Here is a 22,082-nt window from a genome sequence, read left to right on the forward strand (position 1 = left end):
CTGAATTGGACAGTTTAAAATGGTGATTTTTATGGTACTTGAATTGTATTTTTTTTAAATCCCTGAATAGGCTAGATTGGTTCTAATGTCCATTAGAAGGATAAGCTTTATTTAACAGATGAGAAAGCAAAGACAGACAAGTTACATAGTAGAAACTTGCTTAGGCCAAGGATTTGTTTTTTGGTGTGGAAAATTTGAGCAGGGTAAGTAATAAATTAAAAAAGGGAATTTTAAAATAAAGAAAAATGAAAGAATAATCCTAGAGAAAGTGGAAAAGGATCATATCCAGAGCAGAGTGGGTAGGATAACAATAGTTAGGAGTGACCCCTCGTCTTCTGATATGGAGAAAAGAAGGAGGGAGGGAGGGTGGTGGTGAGTTTGTATAAAAGGAGGGCATGCCTGAAGTTCTTGCCTGAGACACTGTATTTTTTCTGAGCCAGGAAGCACGGTCATTTCTAGAGAGTAAAGAGGCAGAAATGTGGTTGGGGTTTGAAAACCGAGGTAAAGGTTAAATTTACAGCAATTATCTCAGTTAGAATTAATATATGGTAATGTTTAAACTTGATCTTTCCCACTCAAGTGCAGAAACCACAGAGGGTGGGAGTTACTCACTGGTGTGTCACCAGTGCCCATGTTAGATACTCAGCTTTGGATGTATGGATGAATACACAGTGAACCTAGAGGAAGTGAAGAGGTTGCTAATTGGGGAGATCTTAAAGGATTGCCCGGCACTGTGGAAGTTCTGCTTTGGAAAGAGATACTGTGAATGTGTAGGGCCACCAGTGCCTGGCTAAGGGTTTGTGGTGGCCTGGTCACCTAGTGGGTGAGCAGCTACCTGAGCACTTGCCCTTTGTTTTCTTCTTTTCATTTTTCTTCCAGTTCTTTAGGCTTTATTGAGGTCCATGCGGGTAGTTTTTTTGTTTACTTTTTATTGAAAAGTTTCAAACATTTTATAAAAGTAGATTTAAAACTTGTCAATTCATGGCCCAGCCTCCACAGTTATCAACTAACGGACACTCTCATTGTCTATCCTTGACATTGCCCCCAACACACATTATTTTGAAGCATATCTCAGACATCGGTTTCACCTGTAACTATTTCAATATGTCTCAAAAAGAATTCTTTTTAGCCATAAGTACAATACCATTTTCATACCTAAATCCATAATTCCTTAGTATTATCAAATACCCAATCAATGTTTAAATTTACCTGATAGTTTTACGTTTTTTTTGTAGTTTTTTTGTTTGAAATATGACTCAGATAAGGTCCATATACTGCAGTTGGTTGAGATCTCTCTAATGTCTCTTAATCTATAGATTCCCCTCCTCTTCTTTTGTTTTTTTTAACTTGAAACGTATATTTTGAAGAAAGCAGGTTGTTTTTATCTTATAAAGACTTCCACAGTCTGGATTTTGCTGTTTGAATTTTCACAGTGTCCTTTAATATGTTCCTCTGACCCCATATTTTCTGTAAGATGGTATTTAGATCTAGAGCCTTGATCAGATTTAGGTTTGATATGGGGGAGGGAATGGGGAAGAGTGTACATCCATTAGGAGGTATATAATATTTGGTTGTCTCCTTTTGTGGTGTTAATCATTGATGGATTGCCTAGCTCCATTAATTATTTAGGACTTGCAAAATGGTGATACTCTAATCCTATTATTGCTTTTTCATTTATCAGCTGAAATACTTCTGTATCCAAATATAAAATATTTAGATACCCTGAGGTGTATTTCCTATAGGAAAGGCAGGATAAATGCTTGATTTTTTCCTATTATTTGTCAGTATTCAAAATAATTAATTGGCTTCATAGTATCTTCTAAAAGTGATCAGTGAGGTTTTTTTTGTTTTTTATCTTTTATCTTAACATAATTAATGTGTTTCAATCCATTGTAGTTATCATTATTAATGCTCAAGTTGCCCCAATTTTGGCCAGGTGAAAGAGAAAATTTGAGACCGTAATTTAGCTTTGGATGTATTAAATTTGAGTTGCTTTCAGGCATCCATGTGAAATTACCCACAGTTAGGAATATGGTATTCAGGAAGAAACAGAAGCCACCATACCCAGTGATGGTTGAAACTACAAATGTAGACAAGACTCTAGGAGGAGGCCAAGAATGGGAATTTAGGAAGCACCAACATTTGAAGTATATTGGTAGGAAAAAGAACCAGAAAAAGGCTGTGAAAAAGAGAGGTCAGAGAAGTAGGGTAGAACCAAAATTAGATGTGAATAGAGAAGAAATGTCTGGTGTTGGTAGTTGCCTTAATTTGTTTCATTGAATAATCTTGTCTATAGAAAATTTGTCATACAGACCTCTATTAATTTGTCCAGGATTATAAATTTTAATCTCAGAATGCAAATTCAAACTCAGAGCCTATTTTCCACCACAGGCTGCCTCTCAGGTGGCCATTGGCAGGAGACTTCTCAGTGGTGTTGAAGAGAGCAAGTAGGAGGAAGTCAATGGAGAAGAAGCTGTTGGGAATTTCTGGGTGTTTTCAGAAGCGTGTTGGTGTAGGGCCTTGTTGAAGTAGGAAGAAAGATCATATGGTCCAAGTAGAACAAAGGGTTGGGTTAAAGCCTTGAGGGAAGTAGTAAAGATTTTTAATTCTCCTTGTGGAAATAGGAATGGGAAGAGACTTGAAAAAAGCAAAATGATTATCCAGCACAGTAATTCTTAAAGTGTCTTCTCTGGACCAGCAGCAGCATCAGCATCACCAGGAACTTGTTAGAAATGCAAATTCCTAGGCCCCGTCTCCAGTCTACTGAGTCAGAAGCTCTGGGGTGGGGCCCAGCAATCTGTGTTTTAAGGAGCCCTCAAGGTGGTTCTGAAGCACTACCAGGTTTGAGAACCACTGCTCTAGCAGCAGCTAGGGCCCTGGCCCTAGCTGGAGCTAGAATACATATTTTTAATGAAGTCAGTTGGGACAGGCGATTTTTCTTTTCTTTAGCAGTGCCTGGCGGCTTGAAAGTAGGATCAGAGAATGTAAGACCCCTGGGTTGATTCAGAAGTAGGGAATTTGCAAATGGGTTTGAGGTCATAGTGAAAAGAATTGGATGTGCTCTTGAAGATACTGTAGAGATTATTCTTGGGGTCCAGGTTGGGTCAGGAGGCACATGAAACTAGAGAGAGTTGATAGACTAGTAGAGAAAAGAAAGATCTTTCTGAATAAAGAGCTCATTGAGTGAAATGAGTAAAAGGACAGATTTTGAGCTGAAAAGGGCATTTGAGCACTTGTGAGTGAGGACAGTGACTCGAGTGAGGCCCTGCTGTCAGGTTTCTTGGAGCGAGGACGCGTCTCCTGAACTCATGTGTGATCTGCCCTAGCGATGATTCCATTTTTAGCTACATTGAGGCTGAGCACTACATGAAACCCGAAACATGCCTATATCAAAAGAAAACTTCCCAAAAGAAATAATGATAATAGAGGAGGTTATGAGATTTTAATCATTGTTAGGTGTCATTAAAATCTATGTTAACTTGGCTGTCATAAAATTTTGTACACACTGAAATGCATAATATGGGATTATGGAAGAATAAAGATCCCAGAATTTACAAAATAGATGAGAGTTGTCTACATTAGATGAAAAAATGGTTTCAGAGGTGGTGGATAACTTTTCTGACTTTAAGATATTTGAAAATGTAAATACGCTTTTTAGTGCCATCTTAGCAGCTGAAGCCCAAGTAGTTATGTAACAGAAGTCATCCCGGCAGTTGGCTCAATTTAGACAGCACGACCATGACAAGCAGGGTTGAGCTCTGCTAATGGAGAAAGGCTTGGTGCTGTCATTTTCCTGTGTCTAGTGCTGGCATTGTACTGTGGTGCTCCTGTCTTAGGTGTTTATATCAAATTGCAGATACCGTTGTTCCAAATTCACACAAGACAAAGGGCCATAAAATGAGCAGTGCCTATATTGGTGCATGGTAATACATGTCAAATACCTCAGTCTCTACTCACCCCCGTGACTCCCTGTCTCCCCCTTCACTGGCCACAAAGAGATAAAAGGATATTTCCAAATACTTTTTATAATGAATACAGTTGTATGGTTCCTTTTCTAGTTTTAAAAGCACATAAGTTAAACAAGAGCAACTGAACTCATTGTTTTAAAAGGAAACCAAAAAAACTGTAATAGGAAAGTGTCTGTCTTATCCTCTTTTTGCCTTGTGGAGGATAATGGGCTCCTATGCCCAGTTTAAACCTTTTAAATTTGAAGTTGTCATTGATTTTATTTTTATTAATCACAAGTTCAGTAGATAATTTAATATCGATCCCCCCACCTCTGCAGGATGAAGTGGTGTCCAAGTCCAGAACTCGATATTATGTGAATTCTCAACAACACAGAGTGAAAAACCGAATATGGCAGACTCTGCTTGTACTTTTCCCCAGATTTGATCAGGTATGACACATATTGTACATATATTTTAGCATAATGTTTTCATATGAATAAACTATTTAGTAGAAACTGTCATGTGCTATTTTAAAATTGAGAAAGTAATCTGCTTAAAATTTGTACTTCGGTTCTTAAAATTGAAGTTAATTCAGAAGTTTTTTTAACAGAAAGAATACTAAGGCCATTAGGTATTGTAGAAATAAATTGGAAATTGGTTTACATGGCCCTATTGAATATTTTTTCTTCTATAAATGTAATATTTTAACTATTTAAAGTTTTATATGCCATTTGATTAGAAAATAGGTTAACTCCGAATTTCCCACAGCTGAGTTATTTTGCAGTGTTATTGTTTGGATTATCTGTGTACTCTAGAAACCAGGCAAACTGCATCATTTAGGATGGGATTGTCATTTCTCAGGGTTGATTTTCTTGCCCCTAATTTCATGAATAGTGTAGCCATACAAACCAGCTAAGCAAAGGCCGAGACCTCTCTCTGTTAAACCTCTCTGTCCAAAGTTACCTGTTCTCTTCCCTGAGGAGGCAAGAAGCAGGTGAGTGGACTGGAGAGCCGATTTCTCTAATCATCTTTGCTTAATATTCCTGTTAAGAAAATGGATCATCATCATGAGAAAGTGATGGTATATCTCATGAATTTTTTTAAAGCATTTTTGAATGCAAAATTTCCCTCAGACTTTAGTTTCCTACTGTTGTCCTCACTCTTAAATGTTTGAGAGAATTTTTAAAACATATCAAAACTCTTTTTAAAAAATACCATTTTATGAAGCGTTATATCTGTGAGAGATAAATATTTCAATAACTCTAAGTATATCCAAATAAACTGGATAATTGTAAGAGGAAATAGCTAAAAGAGTTCCTTTTGGGGAGTAGTAGTAGTGGCTTTGTAACGGGGGCTGCTGATTTTCATCATAGGCCTTTTAAAATACTGTGTATATTATACTTCACTAAGCAGAAAAATGCATTATTATTTTTTTTTAGGAATGAGAAGGCTCCCCAGAGAGATGGATAATGTTGGAGGGTGGGGGGAAGTGTCAGAGTGGGCAGGGTCTGTAACGAAGAAGAAAACTTAGCATATCTGTTATGGAACAGTCACTGCTAAGATGTTAAATTATTCTATCTTACAGTTTTATTTAACCTTCGTAACAGTCTTTCAAGGCAGGCCATAAATATTCCCATTTTACATAGGGGCACTGCAGTTCAGAGAGGCGGGTGACCTGCCTGTAAGGTAACACAGCTAGTGAAAGGTGGAGCTGGAATTCAAAACCAAGTCTGACTTAAATTCGTGCTCCACTTTACAACACTGTCTTGGGGGCTTAAAATGAGCTTTTCTGCTCCTCTTCTACCAATTAGCAGTTCTCTTAAAATAGATCTTTAAAATAAAGCAATATGCACAATAAATCTAATTTTTTATATGCTTATATGAGGAGATGTTTTTTACCTGCTGCTTGGGTATGCCCGGTTACCCAGATAAAAGTGTGATTTTGGAGAGAAGGGTGGGGCAAGGGAGGATGATTTTGGAGTTCAGGGTCTTGGCAAGAAGGACTGGGGAGGTGTAGAGGCAGGATGAGCAGTCCCGGAAGAGAAGGCGAGGGCCCCCAGGCCTGCTCTCCTGGGTTTTGTTTGCCTCCGCTGACTTTGGCATCTGTTGTCCTGGGTCCAAATTTTAAGCCCATGGCATCTTGGTAGGTCTTGATTTGAAGCTGAATTCTGCCACTTACCAGATAAGTGGCTTTGAGGAAGTTAGTTAACTTTCTGAATCTTTTCCTTTCCCTCTAAAAATACAGAGAATAATAACCTTCCTCACAGAATTGACGTCCAAGTAAAATGTAAAGTACACAGTAAAAGTACCTCGTCATTATCTTTCAGTCAACAGTTTTTAGGATCGTTGGTTGGAGAGTTATGGATTCAATAATTACTTACAATAAAATTTTAAGCTTTTTTTTAATGGTGACTATATTTTTTTAATTAAAATTAATAACCGTTTGCATTAGAAACTAGATCTTAATTGTTCCCACCACAAAAAAGAAATGATAATTATGTGCAGTGATAGAGGGGGTAGCTGATACTGTGGTGGTCATCATACTGCGATGTATAAATGTGTCAAATTGACATGTTGTACACCTTAAATTTATACAATGTTATATGTCAATTATATCTTAATAAAAATAAATTTTAAACTAATAACCGTAACATAACAGTTTAATTTGTGAACTTTATTTTTCTCAGAATTTCTTGAATAGAATTATTGACAAGATTTTCCAGGCTGGTTTCATCAATAATCAAGCGTCCATAAAATATTTTATAGAATGGATTATTATATTGATTCTTCATAAATTCCCTCAGTTTCTTCCGAAGTTCTGGGATTGTTTTTCTTATGTAAGTAAAGAAGATTTTTTTAATATTTTTTTAAATTAAGAAAAGATTTTGGCTATGCTGGGAGATTTGTTTCACTAGAATAGTTGTTTTTTGACTGTCAATTGCCCTCTCCACAATGTATTGACATCCTAAGTTGTGTTTTGCAATATTTGAATTAATTTAGGAGACAGAAATCCCTGGCATTTATCTTGAGTATATCAAAGTTTTTATTTGAGAGCTCTTCTATTCCAACAAAATAAAGGTGGAAAAGGCTTTTGTTATTAAGAAGTAAGAGAAATAGGTGCCTTCTATATTCTTATTTACCAGGCGATATCTTTGTTTGATCTTAGAAATAAGAATGAGGAATTAAATGCATTCCTCACATTTTAAAGAATTTTTTAGTGGGGACATTTCAAACATAACCAAAGTAGAGAGACTAGAAGGGAACCCTTATTACCCAGCTGAAAACAAATATCAATTCATTTCTGTTCTTATTTCCTCTGTACCCTCGTGCATACCCCTCACTGCCCCTCCCCAACATTTTTTACATCTTAAAAATAATTTTTAAGGAATTGATACTGAGATTAGTGGTAGAGTTTACAGTTGCAGGCTTCTTGACAAATGACAGATTGTTTGTAAACATCAGCTCTGTTGGTTCCCAAATTCTCCCTTCCCTTTCTTAATGAATGACCTTGCCGTCTACCTTGTGTGAAAGGAGGATGCCTTCCTCAAAGTATCTTTCTGTTTCTTCCTTTCTATTTCAGGGGAAGAAATATCTGTTCTCTTTTTCACATCTATTCCTGTGTCCTTGTTTGTATTTCCTTCTGGGACTTGACTCCGAATTCTTCAGTCTTATTCTCTTCACTTTTCCTCCATCTGGCCATCGTCCTAGTGTCATCTTTACTGTTAAACTTTGAGAATGAGTGATCCTTGCCTTCCTCTCTTGTTCTATTAAACCGCTGTGGCCCACCACATTTTCAGAAATCACACATTGAGGACTCCATCTGCAGCTACAGACAGCCTGTCTTCGTTTTCCTTGTCTTCCTCTTCCTTCTCCTTCACAGTGGTTGTTGCTCTCTACAGCTGTTAGTATGCTGCCGTGTACGTCATAGCTCCCTTCCTCTTAAGCCGATTACATCTCTGTTTCTTTCTTGTGTTTCCTTTCTTTCTCCCAACCCTTATGCTTGGTTTTGTCTTTAGAATCCTTATTTAACCCTTTTGCTTCTCTTTCTATGCCTCTTTGCTTTGTAAACCCTGTTTCTGCTGGTTCACTGCCTCTCCGGCCACCTCCTAGGTATGCTCACATGATCACTTCAGATTTCATCCTGTATAAAACTAAGTCGATGGTAGTACCTGTCCCTAAAATTGGCTCCCCTTTCTGTTGTCCTTCATTCTCCAGTCTCCTAGCTGGAAACCTGGCCGTCACAATAAGCGGTAGCAATGTCATCCTCACAATCATCCTGAAAGATAGGTTGGAGTTCTTGCACTTTACTTCTGAAGAAACTGAAGTTCAGAGAGCTTAGGGAATTCATCACACGACTAAGAAATGACAAAGCTTTAATTGAGATGTCTGTTTAATTTCAAAAGCCACTTTCTTTTTCTCACTATTCCAAGGTTCCTCTTCTGCCTCTTCCTTCTCCTCTTCATGTCCATATAATTAAGAAAAAATTCCATCATTTTTTCTTGAATTGCTTCTCAGATCTGTGGCTCCATTAGCCTGGTTCATTTTGTCTGCTCTCTCGTGGGTCAGCACTGCCTGAGAAGTTCTCACAGAAGACAGGTTGGCTCTGGTGTCTTCGGAGACTTCCTGACTCAAGTATCCTCTGGAATGCTGGCAGGTCTGTTAAGGTTTTCTACTTAGCTCAGTCTCTCACTTTTCATAAAGAGCTTTCAGATTTGGTATATTCTCTTCAAATCTTTTCCTGTGGGCACCAATCAGGGTTTTTTATTGTAATCAAATAAAATAACTTTTGCTGGTTGAGTCAAAAAGGGACTTAAAACAGGCAGTGGAGAGGAGGGAGTTCGCTAGCTTACAGAATGCCCAGAAAACCACAGAATCCGGCTTGGAAAAGAGGCAGGAACAAGGGGGCTCCACGGTTTCCAGAACCGCAGCCAGAGGCCTGGTCCACTGGGGCCCTTGCTTCACTCCACTGGACGTGTGGGGCCGTCGCAGCAGCGCTGTAGCTGGAGGCGGCTGTCTGCCCGCTGCTTCTGCCACCTGCGTGGTGGTATGCTCCACCTCTGTGGGATACGAGTTCTCACCCCAGGTCAGGTGCCTTCTCTTTAGCTGCAAGGAGGCGGGGAAAATGAATATCTGACATTTTCAGCTTCCCACAAGACCTGTGAGGTGGGAGCATTCCCTAAACTTGGAAGAGGATTCAGGATAGATATCCAAAAAAAGGCAAATATCCACTACACTCTTTTTTTCCTTTATTGGAAACAGATGACCTTAACTTTTACTGTTTAGAGAAAATAAAAGGAATACCTTTATCTTCTCACCAGCGGTCGTACAAATCTACTTACCTCCCTATCCATCCCAGACTTCTTCCTTCCTTTTACCGTAAAGGACCTGAATCTTCTGTTCAAGATAATTCTTCTGTGTGCCCTTGGGTTCCTCCTTTCTGCCTTCCTAGGCACCTTTTGCTATCAGTCTTTCTCCTATACTCAATCTCTTCTTCTTAACCAAATGGTTTCCATTGGCTTTTAAATGTGCTCAAGTCTCATCCATCGTTTATGGATGTTTATACTGAACTTCTCATCCCTCTCCTATAATCACCCTATCTCACTACTTTGTCATAGTCAGACTTCCTGAAAGAGGCGTCTGTGTTCCATTGTTCCATTTTTTTTCCAGATCCTCCCCGCCCACCCTTCAATTCAGTAGACCAGCTCCAGCTCAGTCACTTCTCAGAAGACACTATTTCCAGAATCAGTTGTCAGCTTCCTCTTCTTCTCCCAGCCCCATCCATGCTGCTGATGACGACTTAGTTCTTGGTTCAGTGACACGCTTTCCTGGTCTTCCTGCCCCTCTGTTCCCTCTTGTCTGTGTCCTTTCCAGGCTTTTCCCTCTCTACCCAGCTTTCTTTTCTTGAGAAGCATGTCAGTGCTTCCCAAGGCTAGGACTTTTTCCCTTAATTTCTCCTTGTTTTATAGTCAGTTTTGTCCTAAGTCATGTATTCACTTGTTGTCTGATGTGAATGACTCAGTAATTTATGTTTGTATTCCAGACATCTTCTCCTAAGTGCTAAATCAGGGGTTGGTAAACTACAGCCAAATTCAGCCTGGCAAAGTTTTACTGGGACACGGCCACGCCCATTTATCTACGTATTGTCTGTCTATGGGTGTGCGCTGAAATGACAGAGTTGAGCAGCAGAGACTATGTGGCAGCAGACGTATTATTATTTATTATTTGGTCCTTTACAGAGTTTGCTGACCGCCACTCTAGATATTCTCCTTGAATGTTTGTAAATCATCTAAAACTTGGATGTCTAACACCAAGTGCCTTATCTTTTCCCCAGACTTGATCTCCTTCCTATTGTGGACAGCACCGCCATCTATACAGTTGCACACACCAGAAATCTGAACACTTTTCGTGTTCCATGTCTGATTCGTGGCCAGATCCTGTTGATCTTACCTCCTAACTATTTCTCAGTTATCTGCCTTCTATCCCTACCATTATATCTTGGTCCAAGCTACTGTCAGCCATTGCAGTGCTTCCCTTACTGAGCCACCTACATTCTTCCTTGCCTCCCTTTCAGTCTCTTCCCCACACTGAAGCCAGAGCAGGTCTTTCAAAATAAAAAATTTGATCAGGTTATCCACTTGCTTGAAACGTTGCTGTCAGAATGAAGACCAGAAGTCTTCAGAGTGGCCTGCAGGTCTCATGTGATCTTATGCCTTCTTCCCTCTCCAGTCCCTGTGTACCACATTCCCACTTCTGCACTTTAGTCATACTGATTGTCTCAGTTTTCTATTGCTAGAACACTCCAGAGCCCAGTGATGTGAACTACGTTTTATTAGTTTTCATGATTCTGGGTTGACTGGGCCTGGCTGGGCAGTTCATGTGGGTCCACTGGGGCTGGGACTTCAAATGGCTTCTTCACTCACATTCGTCACTCAGCTGCAGCAGTGGGAACAGCTGTGGTGGCCGGGTGTTGTTCTCTCTGCATGTCTCCAGCAGGGTAGCTGGATGTCTTTCCGTGGTGGCTCAGGGTTCCAAGAGTGAGCATTCCAGGAGGATACGTCTCCATGTGTATGTGCTTACCCAGCCTCTTTTACCTACTGGCCAAAATAGATGGCACGACCAAGCCTCCCAGTGTGGGAGGGGCCTGCGTTAGGGCCTGGATCCCGGGAAGCTTGGTTTGTTGGGTACCACTGGTGTGACTGCATACCACCTGACCTTTTCTGACCTTTTGTGCTCATCACAAGTCCTTTTGCTCTCAGGCTATTGCACAAGCCGTGCCCTCCACCTGAAATGGTCTTCTTTCTCCTCTTCATCTACATAACTGCTTCTCTTTCTTCAGATCTCAGTTCACTTGTCATTTGTGTCATTTCTTAAAGGAAGTTACCTCCCTGAGTAGTTTGGATCCCCTTATGGATTTTCGTAGCACATAAATAGTACTTGTTATAATTGGAATTTTAATTTATTGTCTGATTTGATTATGTCTTTGCTCCCCACTAGACTCTAAGCTCCATGAAGGCAGGACCTTATCTGTTTTTATTAGCCCTGTTTCCAGCCCAGTACCTGGCAAATAGGAGACTCAGCAACTACTGGTTATATAAGGAACTAATCATCTGATTTGCCTTTTGGAGAAGTTACTGAACTGTAGTGTCTGTTGTCTCTTTCCATTCTATCTAGCACTCATCAGTTTATTATCACAAAAATAACGTGTTATTCCAAATCACTATTAGTAGGAAGGTTTCTAAATTCCAGTTTAACACTCTTACATGGCTAGTCATGGCTTTTTAACGTGGTCCACACGGTCCCACTGAAATTTTGAGCCTTGTCTCTGCCACTCCCCTGCCATGCTGGTCTCTTCATGTCTTACTGCCTTTGCCTCTGTGTCTTTGTTTGTCTTACTCATTTTTCCCCTGTACCCTCCCCTTCTCTACTCCAGTCATCTCCATCCTAGAGCCCTCACCTTTTTTGGAGCGGGTGTGCCCTTGGCTCTGCCACTTGCTTTACAATTAACTTAGTACTTTGTAAGTGTCTGCTGACTGTAGTGCATGTTGGCATTTGGCTCTAGGAAATTTCCTTTCCTTTCTTTGCTTTTAATCCCATATCCCCACCCAGGCCATGTCTACTTCACATCCTGGGCCCCACAGTGTCCAGCACTGTGCCTTGCACGTACCCAGGCTTACAGTAAGCCCTGAGTGACTGTTTTATCTGATTTTTTTTCAGGGTGAAGAAAACCTTAAAACTAGCATTTGTACATTTTTATCAGTTTTGTCTCATTTGGACATTATTACTCAAAATATTCCAGAAAAGGTGAGTTTAGATCGTCTGTAAGAAGAGTTTAGGGGCCGGCCTGGTTGCACAGTGGTTAAGTTCACACGTTCTGCTTCTCGGCTGCCCGGGGGTTCACCGGTTCGGATCCTGGGTGCGGACATGGCCCTGCTCGGCAAAAGCAAGGCTGTGGTAGGCATCCCGTGTATAAAGTGGAGGAAGATGGGCATGGATGTTAGCTCAGGGCCAGTCTTCCTCGGCAAAAAGAGAAAGATTGGCAGTGGTTAGCTCAGGGCTAATCTTCCTCAAAAACAAAAAAAAGAAGAGTTTGAACTTGACTGTCAAGATAGAATTTTAGATATTTGTACTAATTTTTTTAAGATGTAGAGTATCCTTTGTATTTTTTTACATTTTCTTCCACTACCCCCCCAATGTGCACACCTACTCAGACACAAGTACACTGTAGGATATTACCCACTTGCACATGGACACACTGGGGTGTGGCTGAGTACGTGCTGAATCTGTAGACTAATTAATGAGCAATGTTTAGTGATATGATTCTTGATTTTATACAAGCATTTCCATAAGATTATTTAAATAGGACTTCCCTGATTGCATTTAACTCTTCCGTGACTGCCATAGTTATTCAACAAATGCTCATGCGAAGAAACTTATGGTTGGAGTATTAAAAGCTATGGGTGATTGAAGGTTGATATGAAATGACTGTCATCATCTGGACTGTGAAGGGCAGTTCTTTCTCAGGTTTAGAGAAATTTCGCTGGTGGTTTACCACACAGATAAGTAGAGATCTTAGATAATTCTGGTTACTCACTATGGCAACTGTGAAGCATTTAGGAAAACCTGTCAGTAAGATTTAGAGCAAGCTTCTGTCTTATTGAATCTGCAGAGAAGAACGTACTGATATGTTGTAAACTCTAGCAGAAGACCTAATATAGGAAATAAGAAGTGTTGTTTAGTGTTGAGAGTGAAATAAAAATATAGGAGGAAAAAAGTTTTCCTAGAAATTTTCAGTGTTTTTGTCTTTAAATAGTGGTAACAATCAAATTTGGTAGTTAACCTATTGCATCAATCCTTAGATAGACCTTTCTCCCCACCACATTTAACCTCTAAAATCACGACAGTATCTTAAAATTGATGGTGCCTTCCAGTGTCTGTCAGCCAGATGGCAGTGTGTTAGTTAAAGTTATGTGAAAACTTGTGCTAACACCCTCTGGTAAGATCAAGAAAGCTCTAGCATCAGATAACAGCAAATGTTATCTTTCTATTTTAAATGTGTGCAGGCAAGAGATTTGCCTACAATCTCTCCACAAAGGTAAGATAGACAGGAAGCTGTACCATTGCAGAGTGGACGAAACGGCTCAACAGTTTAGACAAGTTTTGAAAATGAATTCATCTTAGAAGATGTTCTTGTTAGAGCTGGTATAAATAACATGTTTTTTTCATTAAGCCTGTATTGTACTTGCTGTTTATTACACAATTTAGGTTTGTTTTTTATTTTCAAAACATCCAGATAAAGGAATGCTGATTAGTGGAATAGAATAATTTCAATTTCAACATCTTCTGGGGGAAAAAAATGTAAACTGAGTTACCTAAGTAAAGACCAAACTGGTTTACTTTGTTACTCTCTTCATTTCCAATTTGTAAACTCCATTGTTACTTGATAAATGTGTTTTTGTTCAGAGACTTCTTGGAAACAGTCCTTTAAGACTTCTCTTTCTCATCAAAGTGTGTTATAGTAGTCACCCCTCTTCCCCACCTTGGGAGACATGTTCCGAGACCTCCCATGGATCCCTGAAACCGGGATCATACCAAACCCTGTATGTATTATGTTTTTTCCTATACATACATACTCATGACAAAGTTTAATTTATAAATTAGGCACAGTAAGAGATTAACAACAACTAATAATAAAATAGAACAATTATAACAAAAGTTACCATAAATCTTAGCAACGTCAGCATACAATTTTTTTTCTTTCCTTATTAAGCTGAGAATTTTCACATTTTCACTTAAAGGAAGCACTTTGTGGCTTCTCTTTGGCATATCCAAATTGCCAGCGTCACTATTCTTACACTTTGGCATCGTTATTAGGTGAAATAAGAGTGGCTTGAACACAAGCACTGCGATACCACGACAGTCGATCTGATCACTGAGACGGCGACGAAGTGACTCATGGGCGGGGAGCATATACTGCGGGATCCGCTGGACAAAGGGATGATTCATGTCCTGGGCAGGACACAGCAAGATTTTATCATGCTATTCAGAATGGTGTGCAATTTAAAACTTCTGAATTGTTTATTTCTGGAATTTTCCATTTAATATTTTTGGACTGTGGGAAGTGAAACGCCGGATTAAGCGAGGGTTAGTGTGCTTTGGTACTTAACCTGTATATGAGATGTGTTAAATAGATAAGATTCAAAACTGTCAAACAGGACAGAGGTGAGAGCACTAAATGTTCTATGGAAATTAAAAGGAAACGGGGAAAAATCCCTTTCTGAACTGTGCTCAGTCATGTATTGCCCTGTCAGCTTGTGAGTGTATACAAACCTTGTCAGCAAATACAATGCAGTAGTATTCCTATTATTCAGCAGCAGAACTTGTTACACTGATGTAAGTGGCAGCGTTGTTCAAGAACTAACAGGTGCTGTACCCCAATCTTGGCCAGGCAGATGATCACAGGTAATACCACAGATTTCATGTACAATTCACAGAAGAATTGTATTTCTTGTTGAAAATTATAATGGATTTTTTTTTTCACTTACAAGTACTATATACCTAGCTCCCAGATCTCTAATATTATTCTCTAATGCAAAGAACCAGGGCTCTGTGGAGAAATGGATCATTCTAGGACTGGGGCAGAAAATATACAAGCTAAGTCTGGAGCATCTTGTAATATCAGAAAGTAAGGAAATGCTCTACACACATACACACTCTGATGTGGGATGGGTATGCAAAGGGACACAAGAGCCAACTGAAAGAGCTCCCAATGGCTAAAGCTGAAACAATTTGAGCAACGAAATAAATAAAGTAATAGTGAATTGCAACCCAAAGTATAAAATAAATATCCATGTGTCCATAATGATATAAACAAATGATTGAATAGATAAATGGGAGAGATGACAAATCTCCTGGGAAGAATTGCAAATGATTTGTATAGACACTCCACCCTCAAGGAGAGGGAGCATAACCCCTCACTCCTTAAGTGTGGGACATCCTTCCAAAGAGTAGTTTCGAAAGGGGGAAAGAGTAACTTTACAGTGGGGAAAGTGGTGATAGCGATGTCATATTGATACTATGTACCCTTGACCTGATGTGATGGAAATGACTCTTTACTTCTGCAGTCTCCTCCCAGAACACCACAACCCCAGTCTCATCATGAGAAAAACATCACCCGAATCCCAGCTGAGGGACATTCTACAAAATACCTGACCACTGCTCCTCAAAGCTGTCCAGGTCATCAAACACAAAGTTTGAGAAACTGTCCCAGCCCAGAGGAGGCTAGGGGGACCGACACCTAAATGTAACGTGGTATCCTGAGTGGGATCCCAGAACAGGAAAAGGGCGTTAGCAGAAATGACATCTAAATAAAGCATGCACTAAGGATTAAGGCTGTAGAGGTGTGGTGAGAAATTCAAAGGGGAAGCTTGGGCCCTGTAGCCCAGGGCAGGGCGTTGGACTTTATTCCTTCAGTTTTCCCGTTATATAAAGTGGACATAACACTGCCTACTTCAAAAGATTATTGTAAGGATTAAATAACACCGAAGTATCAGGTACTCATGGAATGTTAGTTTCTCTCCTCTCTGAATCATCTTTGGTCCTTCTTTATACCTGTCAGAGTTTGGGATCAAGGCTTCCATTTCATTCATTCAAAATATTTTTTAGTGCTTACTGTTACTAAGCATTACACTAGGCTATGGAGATACAGGGGAAAGCAAGACACAGATCTGTCTAGAGGAGCGTGCCGACAAACGTGATGTGTGCTCTGGTGGGGGAAGTGCAGAGGTTGTGGGAGCACCTAGCAGAGACCTCTCAGTCTTGGGTCTGCAGGGAAGACTTCCAGTTCAGTACAAAGACCTACACACTGGGGAAGAGTTAGCAGGCTGAGTGGAAGGATGCTTGGCACCATCAAGGATGCAGAAGACATTAGTTTGGTTGGAGGTAGAGAACAGAGTGTGAGTCTGGAGCGAGAGCGGGTTCCATCTCATGACGGGTCTTTGTAAAGCATGTCAAGGAGGTTCGCACAGTGCTTGGGAGAATGAGCCTTAGAGCCAAACAGACCTGGGTTCAAATCTTAGCTTTACCTCCTACTTCGTGCGTAAACTTGGTCAAGTGATTTAATATTTTTAAAACTCCACTTTTCCACGCTCAACGATGGTGTGTGACATACAGTAAGTGCTCAGTGTATGAGGAATTTGGACTTTATCCAAGGGGCATTGGGATGATGCTGTGGAACTTTAAGTGGAAACGTGACACAATCAGATCTGTGTATTGTGAATGCAATGTGTAGAACTGGTCATCTAGGGGCAAAACTGGAAATGGGTAGACCAGTTAGGAACCTGTTGTGGTGATTTGCGAGTACTTTCATGGTGACCTGCCCTGTGCGGTGGCAGGGAGATATGACAGGTACGCGGTAGAGAGAAACACCAGGACTTGGTGATGGATTAGATGGGACAGATGCAAAACAGGAAACTGACTTGGGCCGCCAGGGTTGGGGTGCCTTGGGGCACTGAATTAGGGAACATAGGAAAAGGAACAGACTGGGGGAGGTGATGATGACTAAGGATAGAATTTTGAATTTGTTACCTGTGTGCATCCACATGGACTTGTGAGGGAGCAGTTGGGTATAGAGGTCTGGAGCTCAGGAAGGAGGTCTGATAGGAAATACGATTCGGGAGTTGTCCTCATTTTAGGAATCACCACTCAGTGTCTTAAGGGGCCAGGCTCATGGCATCAGTGAGTGCTGCCAGTTGGTGTACCCCAGAGGGCGTGGTGGGAGGGAGGTGACCTGGGGAGCTCTAGTACTGCTGGGAAGATACGCTGGAGCTGTGTTCAGCCTTCATCATACCCTCTCTCTAGTGAGCCTTCGGCTGCAAAGCCCAGCAAACTAAAACCTCTATTTTTAAAGCATTCTTGCAGCTAGGGCTTCAGGTAAAGTGCATTTGCACAGGATTTGGAAGGCAGAAGTGAGCCTCTGCTGACAAGTCAAGTCATGGAGGTGCTTGTTTTTTCTGAGGTGCTGTTAGCCGAGGTCCCAGTGTTTAGCTTCGTGAACACTCAGAAGCAGGATGCAGCGTGTCGCTTTGCTGGTATGAATTATGGTAGGCCTGACATGGTGCGGGATCTTGCGGCAGCAGCTGAAGCTTCCTGATTGAGGTTTCTTGGTCATAGAAGAGAGGCAGGGTAGCCTGGTTCAGTGGTGTAGCTCCTGACAGCTCAACTGAGAGCTGAGAGTCTGTTCCTTTAGCATTTCCAGTGATTCTGTAATGAAGATCCATTTCTGCCTGACTACCCAGGTTCTGTTTCTGCAGCTAAACTCTGACAGACTAAAATTCAGATATTTTTCAAAATACTGTGCCAGTAATACAAAAACTGGCCATGGGGGAGAGGAGCATAGGAAGGAGGTGGGTGTGGTCATGGAAGGACAACAGGAAGGATCCTTAGGCCTTGGGACTGTTCAGTGTCTTGACTGTGATGGTGGATAGATCTGTGAACCTACATGTGTGATAAAATTGTATAAGACTTAGTACAATCCCCCCCCCCAACACACACACACAAATACAAGTAAAAGTGGGGAATCAGGATTATATCAGTGGATTGAATCAGTGTCAACATCCTGTTTTAACATTGTGCTAAAATTTGCCAGATGTTGCCTTTGGGAAAACTGGACAAAGTGTACAAGGGGCACAGGGATCTCTGTATTATTTCTTAAAGCTGCACATGAGTCTACAGTTATCTCAGTAACAATTTCAGTTAAAAGAAGAAAAGCAGGAGCCGGCCCAGTGGCATAGTGGTTAAGTTAGTGCGCTCCTCTTTGGCGGCCCAGGGTTCATGGGTTCACGTCCCAGGCACAGACCTACACACTACTTGTCAAGCTGTGCTGTGGCAGTGTCCCACATACAAAATAGAGGAAGTTTGGCACAGAAGTTAGCTCAGGGCCAATCATCCTCACCAAAAAAAAAAAAAAGAAGAAGAAAAGCAGCTGTGGTCCACAAGCTTGGGAACTTTAAATGGATGGAAGCCATGGGAATGAATGAGGTCACTCACAGAGTGTATGCAGCCTAATAAAATAAGGAAGCCAAGGACAGAACCCAGGGGAACACTGGCAGGTAAGGGATAGGAGAAGAACAGATCAAGAAGGAACAGCAAGAGGGTGGGAGGACAACCTTACGTGGTGTTCTCACGTCGTAGGAAGAGACCTTTGCCAAGAGAGTCGAGTGCCCTGGAGAGGTCGGGAAAGATAAGGGCTTAATCCATAGTGTTTAGCAACACGGAGGTTGTGACTGATGAATTCCACTGCAGTGATACATGAGGGGTACACAAGGGAAAGAGGTGGGGTAACCAGAAGATAGACTGTAGATAAATGCTTTGGGTCAGAAATTGGAATACCTGATTTTAAGATTTTAGAAAAAAGAACAGAAGTTTTATGACAAGGTCTGGGGTATGACTAGGGCACAGAAAGGCAGGTCATGGTTTTTTACGTGATGGTGGGGAAGTAATGGTCTGGAAGTCACACTGACTACTGAAGAGGCTCCAGACCCTCTGCTGGCTTAGGAAGCTGTGAACGAAAGCTTAGGGAGAGGTTAAAGAACTTCCCGTGCGATGAGAGTTCTGAAAGGTACAGTTGGAAAGATTTAGAAGGGAAGGGAGAGCAGCGTGACATCAGGTCAGACGAGAGGAAGCAGATATTCTTTCCGGAGAGGGCTAGAAGAGAAAGGAGAGAACCGGTGGAGTTTACGTTTGGATAATGAGCAAAGACCATAGAGATGGGATGTGCAGTGAATTTAGTTGGCCACAAGCCATCTGTTGGCTAAGGTATTTTGGAAGAAGTCATTTTGATTTTTTGCCTCCCTCCCTCGTTCTCCCTCACTTTAACATCTGTTCTGTGCATCTTATGTGTCTGCATATGTTATTCTAGGCCCTGTGGATTCTGCAGTGAACAGAACAAAGTACCTTCATTCTGGTGGGGGAGAGAGACAATAAATAAAGATTATTGACACAGGCTTGGAAGAAAAAGAAAGCAGGATAAGGGGCTAGAGGTTGGGTGCCTGGGGTGGGACAGCTATTTCAGAAAGTGGGTTCAGGGGAGACCTTTCCAAGGAGCTGGTTCTAACAAGTACCTGAAAGAAGTGGGTGAGCAAGCCACGTGAGGGTCAGGGGACTTTACAGGCGGAGGGATCAGCAATGCAGGCCTAGGTGAGAACGGCCTTGTCGTTCCAAAGGAGGTCAGAGCGATTGGCACAGAGTAAGGGATGGGGCACAGGGGCAGTCAGGCCCCACGTAGGTTTTGGGGAAAAATCAAGAGTCGTGTTTGGGGCAGGTCATGTTTGGGGTGACCATCCTTTCACTAATACTATTCAGGTTTGCCTCTTCACGTTAGTTATCTAATATGTAAATGGAGGATGATAAAACCTACCTTGTTGAGGTGTACACATTAAAAACAACATACATAAAATGCTATGCATAGCACTGTAGTACATAATTAATGGTGTAGGTAGTATATGTTTAGATATTATCACATGTGCTTCATAAGGTCATAAAGGACTATAGAATATTGGTAGTTAATTATTCACATTCTCTTTTTAAAAATTTTTAAATTACTTTCCAATGATATTTTGGTTGCCTTGGTTAACCTGCCTTGGTTTTCAACTTCCAGATTAGAACTAAATACTTAATCGTGTATCATTCAGAGGTTGCCATTTTCCTGTGCTACCTATGACATTTCTCTTTGATCTTCCTTGTAGCCAAGTAAATATATTTGCTCTTCCATACATTTCATTTACTGATTTTTCTTAGATATACATCTAATATGCTATCAGCCTTCTTTGTGCCTCTTCTTAAAAACTGCTCTTCCCCCATGTCGCCTTTTTAGCTGGGCCTTCCTGACTAGTCACTTCACTTTACCGTGCCCCAGTAACAGACAGTATTTGTTAACGTTCATCATGTAGGCTGGTAGTATGTATGTTATACATTTGTGTGTGTAAATATTTATTTATCTCCCAATAGCATCCTTGTACAGCTGGCCTACAGTGACCTTTGATAAATGTCGATGACATGTTGAATAAAGGAATGAGATAAAGAGAGTTATTTATATTTTGTCCTTCTCAGAGAAGCTTTGGGAAATTGAAGTGAGCTGTTAACCATACTGACGTATTGGTAAACACTTCTGTAAATAAGGTTGTTTTTAATCAGTCAGAGAAACCAACTGTAGGACTCTTGGCAGCCCAGTGAACATTTATTTACAGATGACCCATTTTGTGGGAGCATCAAGGTAGCTCCTGATGTTTTATTAAAAGTTTGAGTCCATCTGGTTCCCACGTTGATATATCTCACTTCCTTTCAACAGTTGTTAGACTGTGTGGTTTTAAAAAACAGGGACGATCATTGCATGAAATCTCCAGGCTATGAAGATGGAACAGTCTGTGAGTTCACAGGAAAAGACTACAGGGAAGTTTAAACTGTTTTACTACTTTTCTCCCCATTTCTTAATTTTCCTGCCACCACTCACTGCTATGTGGGTCCAAGATCACCATTCGGGAAAACAGTAGTTCAGAATCAAAGACAGCACTTTATGAGATGCTTTGCTTTAGAAGCACTTCCAAGTTCACCAAAAGTGGGGCTCTTAAAGAATATTTCTGACTTTTTCAACCGAAGGTAACGTGATAAGTGATGGAGGCTGTTTCCAAAACATTCTGGTTGTATATTGGTGAGCATGAAAGCACTCTGTCCAAGTTAACCTAGGCACTGGAGCATGGGGAAAAAATGTACTGCAGCATTAGAAATGAAGCCAAAGAGCTGGGAGAATATTTTCTTTCTTGAGGAAATTTCTTTTCTTTCTTTCTTTCTTTCTTTTTTTTTTTTTTTTTTTTGAGGAAGATTAACCCTGAGCTAACTGCTGCCGATCCTCCTCTTCGCTGAGGAAGACTGGCCCTGAGCTAACATCCGTGCCCATCTTCCTCTACTTTATATGTGGGACGCCTACCACAGCATGGCATGCCAAGCGCTGCCATGTCCACACCCGAGATCCAAACCATCGAACCTCGGGCCGCCAAGAAGTGGAACATGCAACTTAACCACTGCGCCACCGGGCTGGTCCTTGAGGAAATTTCTAATGCCAGTGTACCTGATTTATCTGAGAAGGATAAATGAGAAGCCACTGTGCTAATGCAAAAGCAGTGAAATAAGATTTACTGTGCAGTCTTTTTATCATTTGTATACCTGGTTTTTGTTTATACAGTCAAGGGTAAAATGGTCCATGTTTACATTTGAAGAATTTTCCCCTTTCTTTTCAGAAACTAATTCTGAAGCAAGCCCTTATTATCGTACTGCAGTGGTGTTTCAATCACAATTTTAGTATTCGACTGTATGCATTAGTCGCTCTTAAGAAAATCTGGAACATGTGTAAAACGATGCATGTTGAAGAATTTGATGCTCTCACTTCTGTTATTGAATCCAGTCTGAATCAAGTGGAAAACATGCATGGCGCAGGGTGAGTAAACCTTGGACCCTCCACTGTACTTCCGCTAGAGCGCACAGAGAAGATGTCGAAGGCGCCCCAGTTTTATTAGCGTCTCATCTTCCGTCATGCTGGAGCCCATAGAGCCCGGAAGGCCAAGTTTAAGCAGTTCACTGTTTGAT

At 41.0% G+C, this 22,082-nt stretch overlaps 1 protein-coding gene across 6 annotated transcripts in view; it reads left to right on the forward strand.

The window, feature by feature from the left end:
• TARBP1 (TAR (HIV-1) RNA binding protein 1) overlaps nucleotides 1-22,082 on the forward strand; it is an 83,965-nt gene that overhangs the window by 50,428 nt on the left and 11,455 nt on the right. For 4 of the 6 annotated variants that reach the window (XR_011496293.1, XR_011496294.1, XM_014846572.3 and 1 more), the window contains exons 21-24: nucleotides 4,286-4,396; nucleotides 6,635-6,784; nucleotides 12,162-12,248; nucleotides 21,737-21,933. Coding sequence is in view for 4 of the 6 variants with exons in the window: in XM_014846572.3 (XP_014702058.3) it covers nucleotides 4,286-4,396; nucleotides 6,635-6,784; nucleotides 12,162-12,248; nucleotides 21,737-21,933 (545 nt within the window). In the remaining 2 variants the exon portion in view is untranslated. Of the gene's footprint in view, nucleotides 1-4,285; nucleotides 4,397-6,634; nucleotides 6,785-12,161; nucleotides 12,249-20,790; nucleotides 21,099-21,736; nucleotides 21,934-22,082 lie in introns of those variants that run through there. The other 2 variants (XM_070492450.1, XM_070492441.1) reach the window with 2 other exon arrangements.

This window comes from Equus asinus, chromosome 2 (assembly GCF_041296235.1).
Source record: "Equus asinus isolate D_3611 breed Donkey chromosome 2, EquAss-T2T_v2, whole genome shotgun sequence".
Lineage (NCBI taxonomy): Eukaryota > Metazoa > Chordata > Mammalia > Perissodactyla > Equidae > Equus > Equus asinus.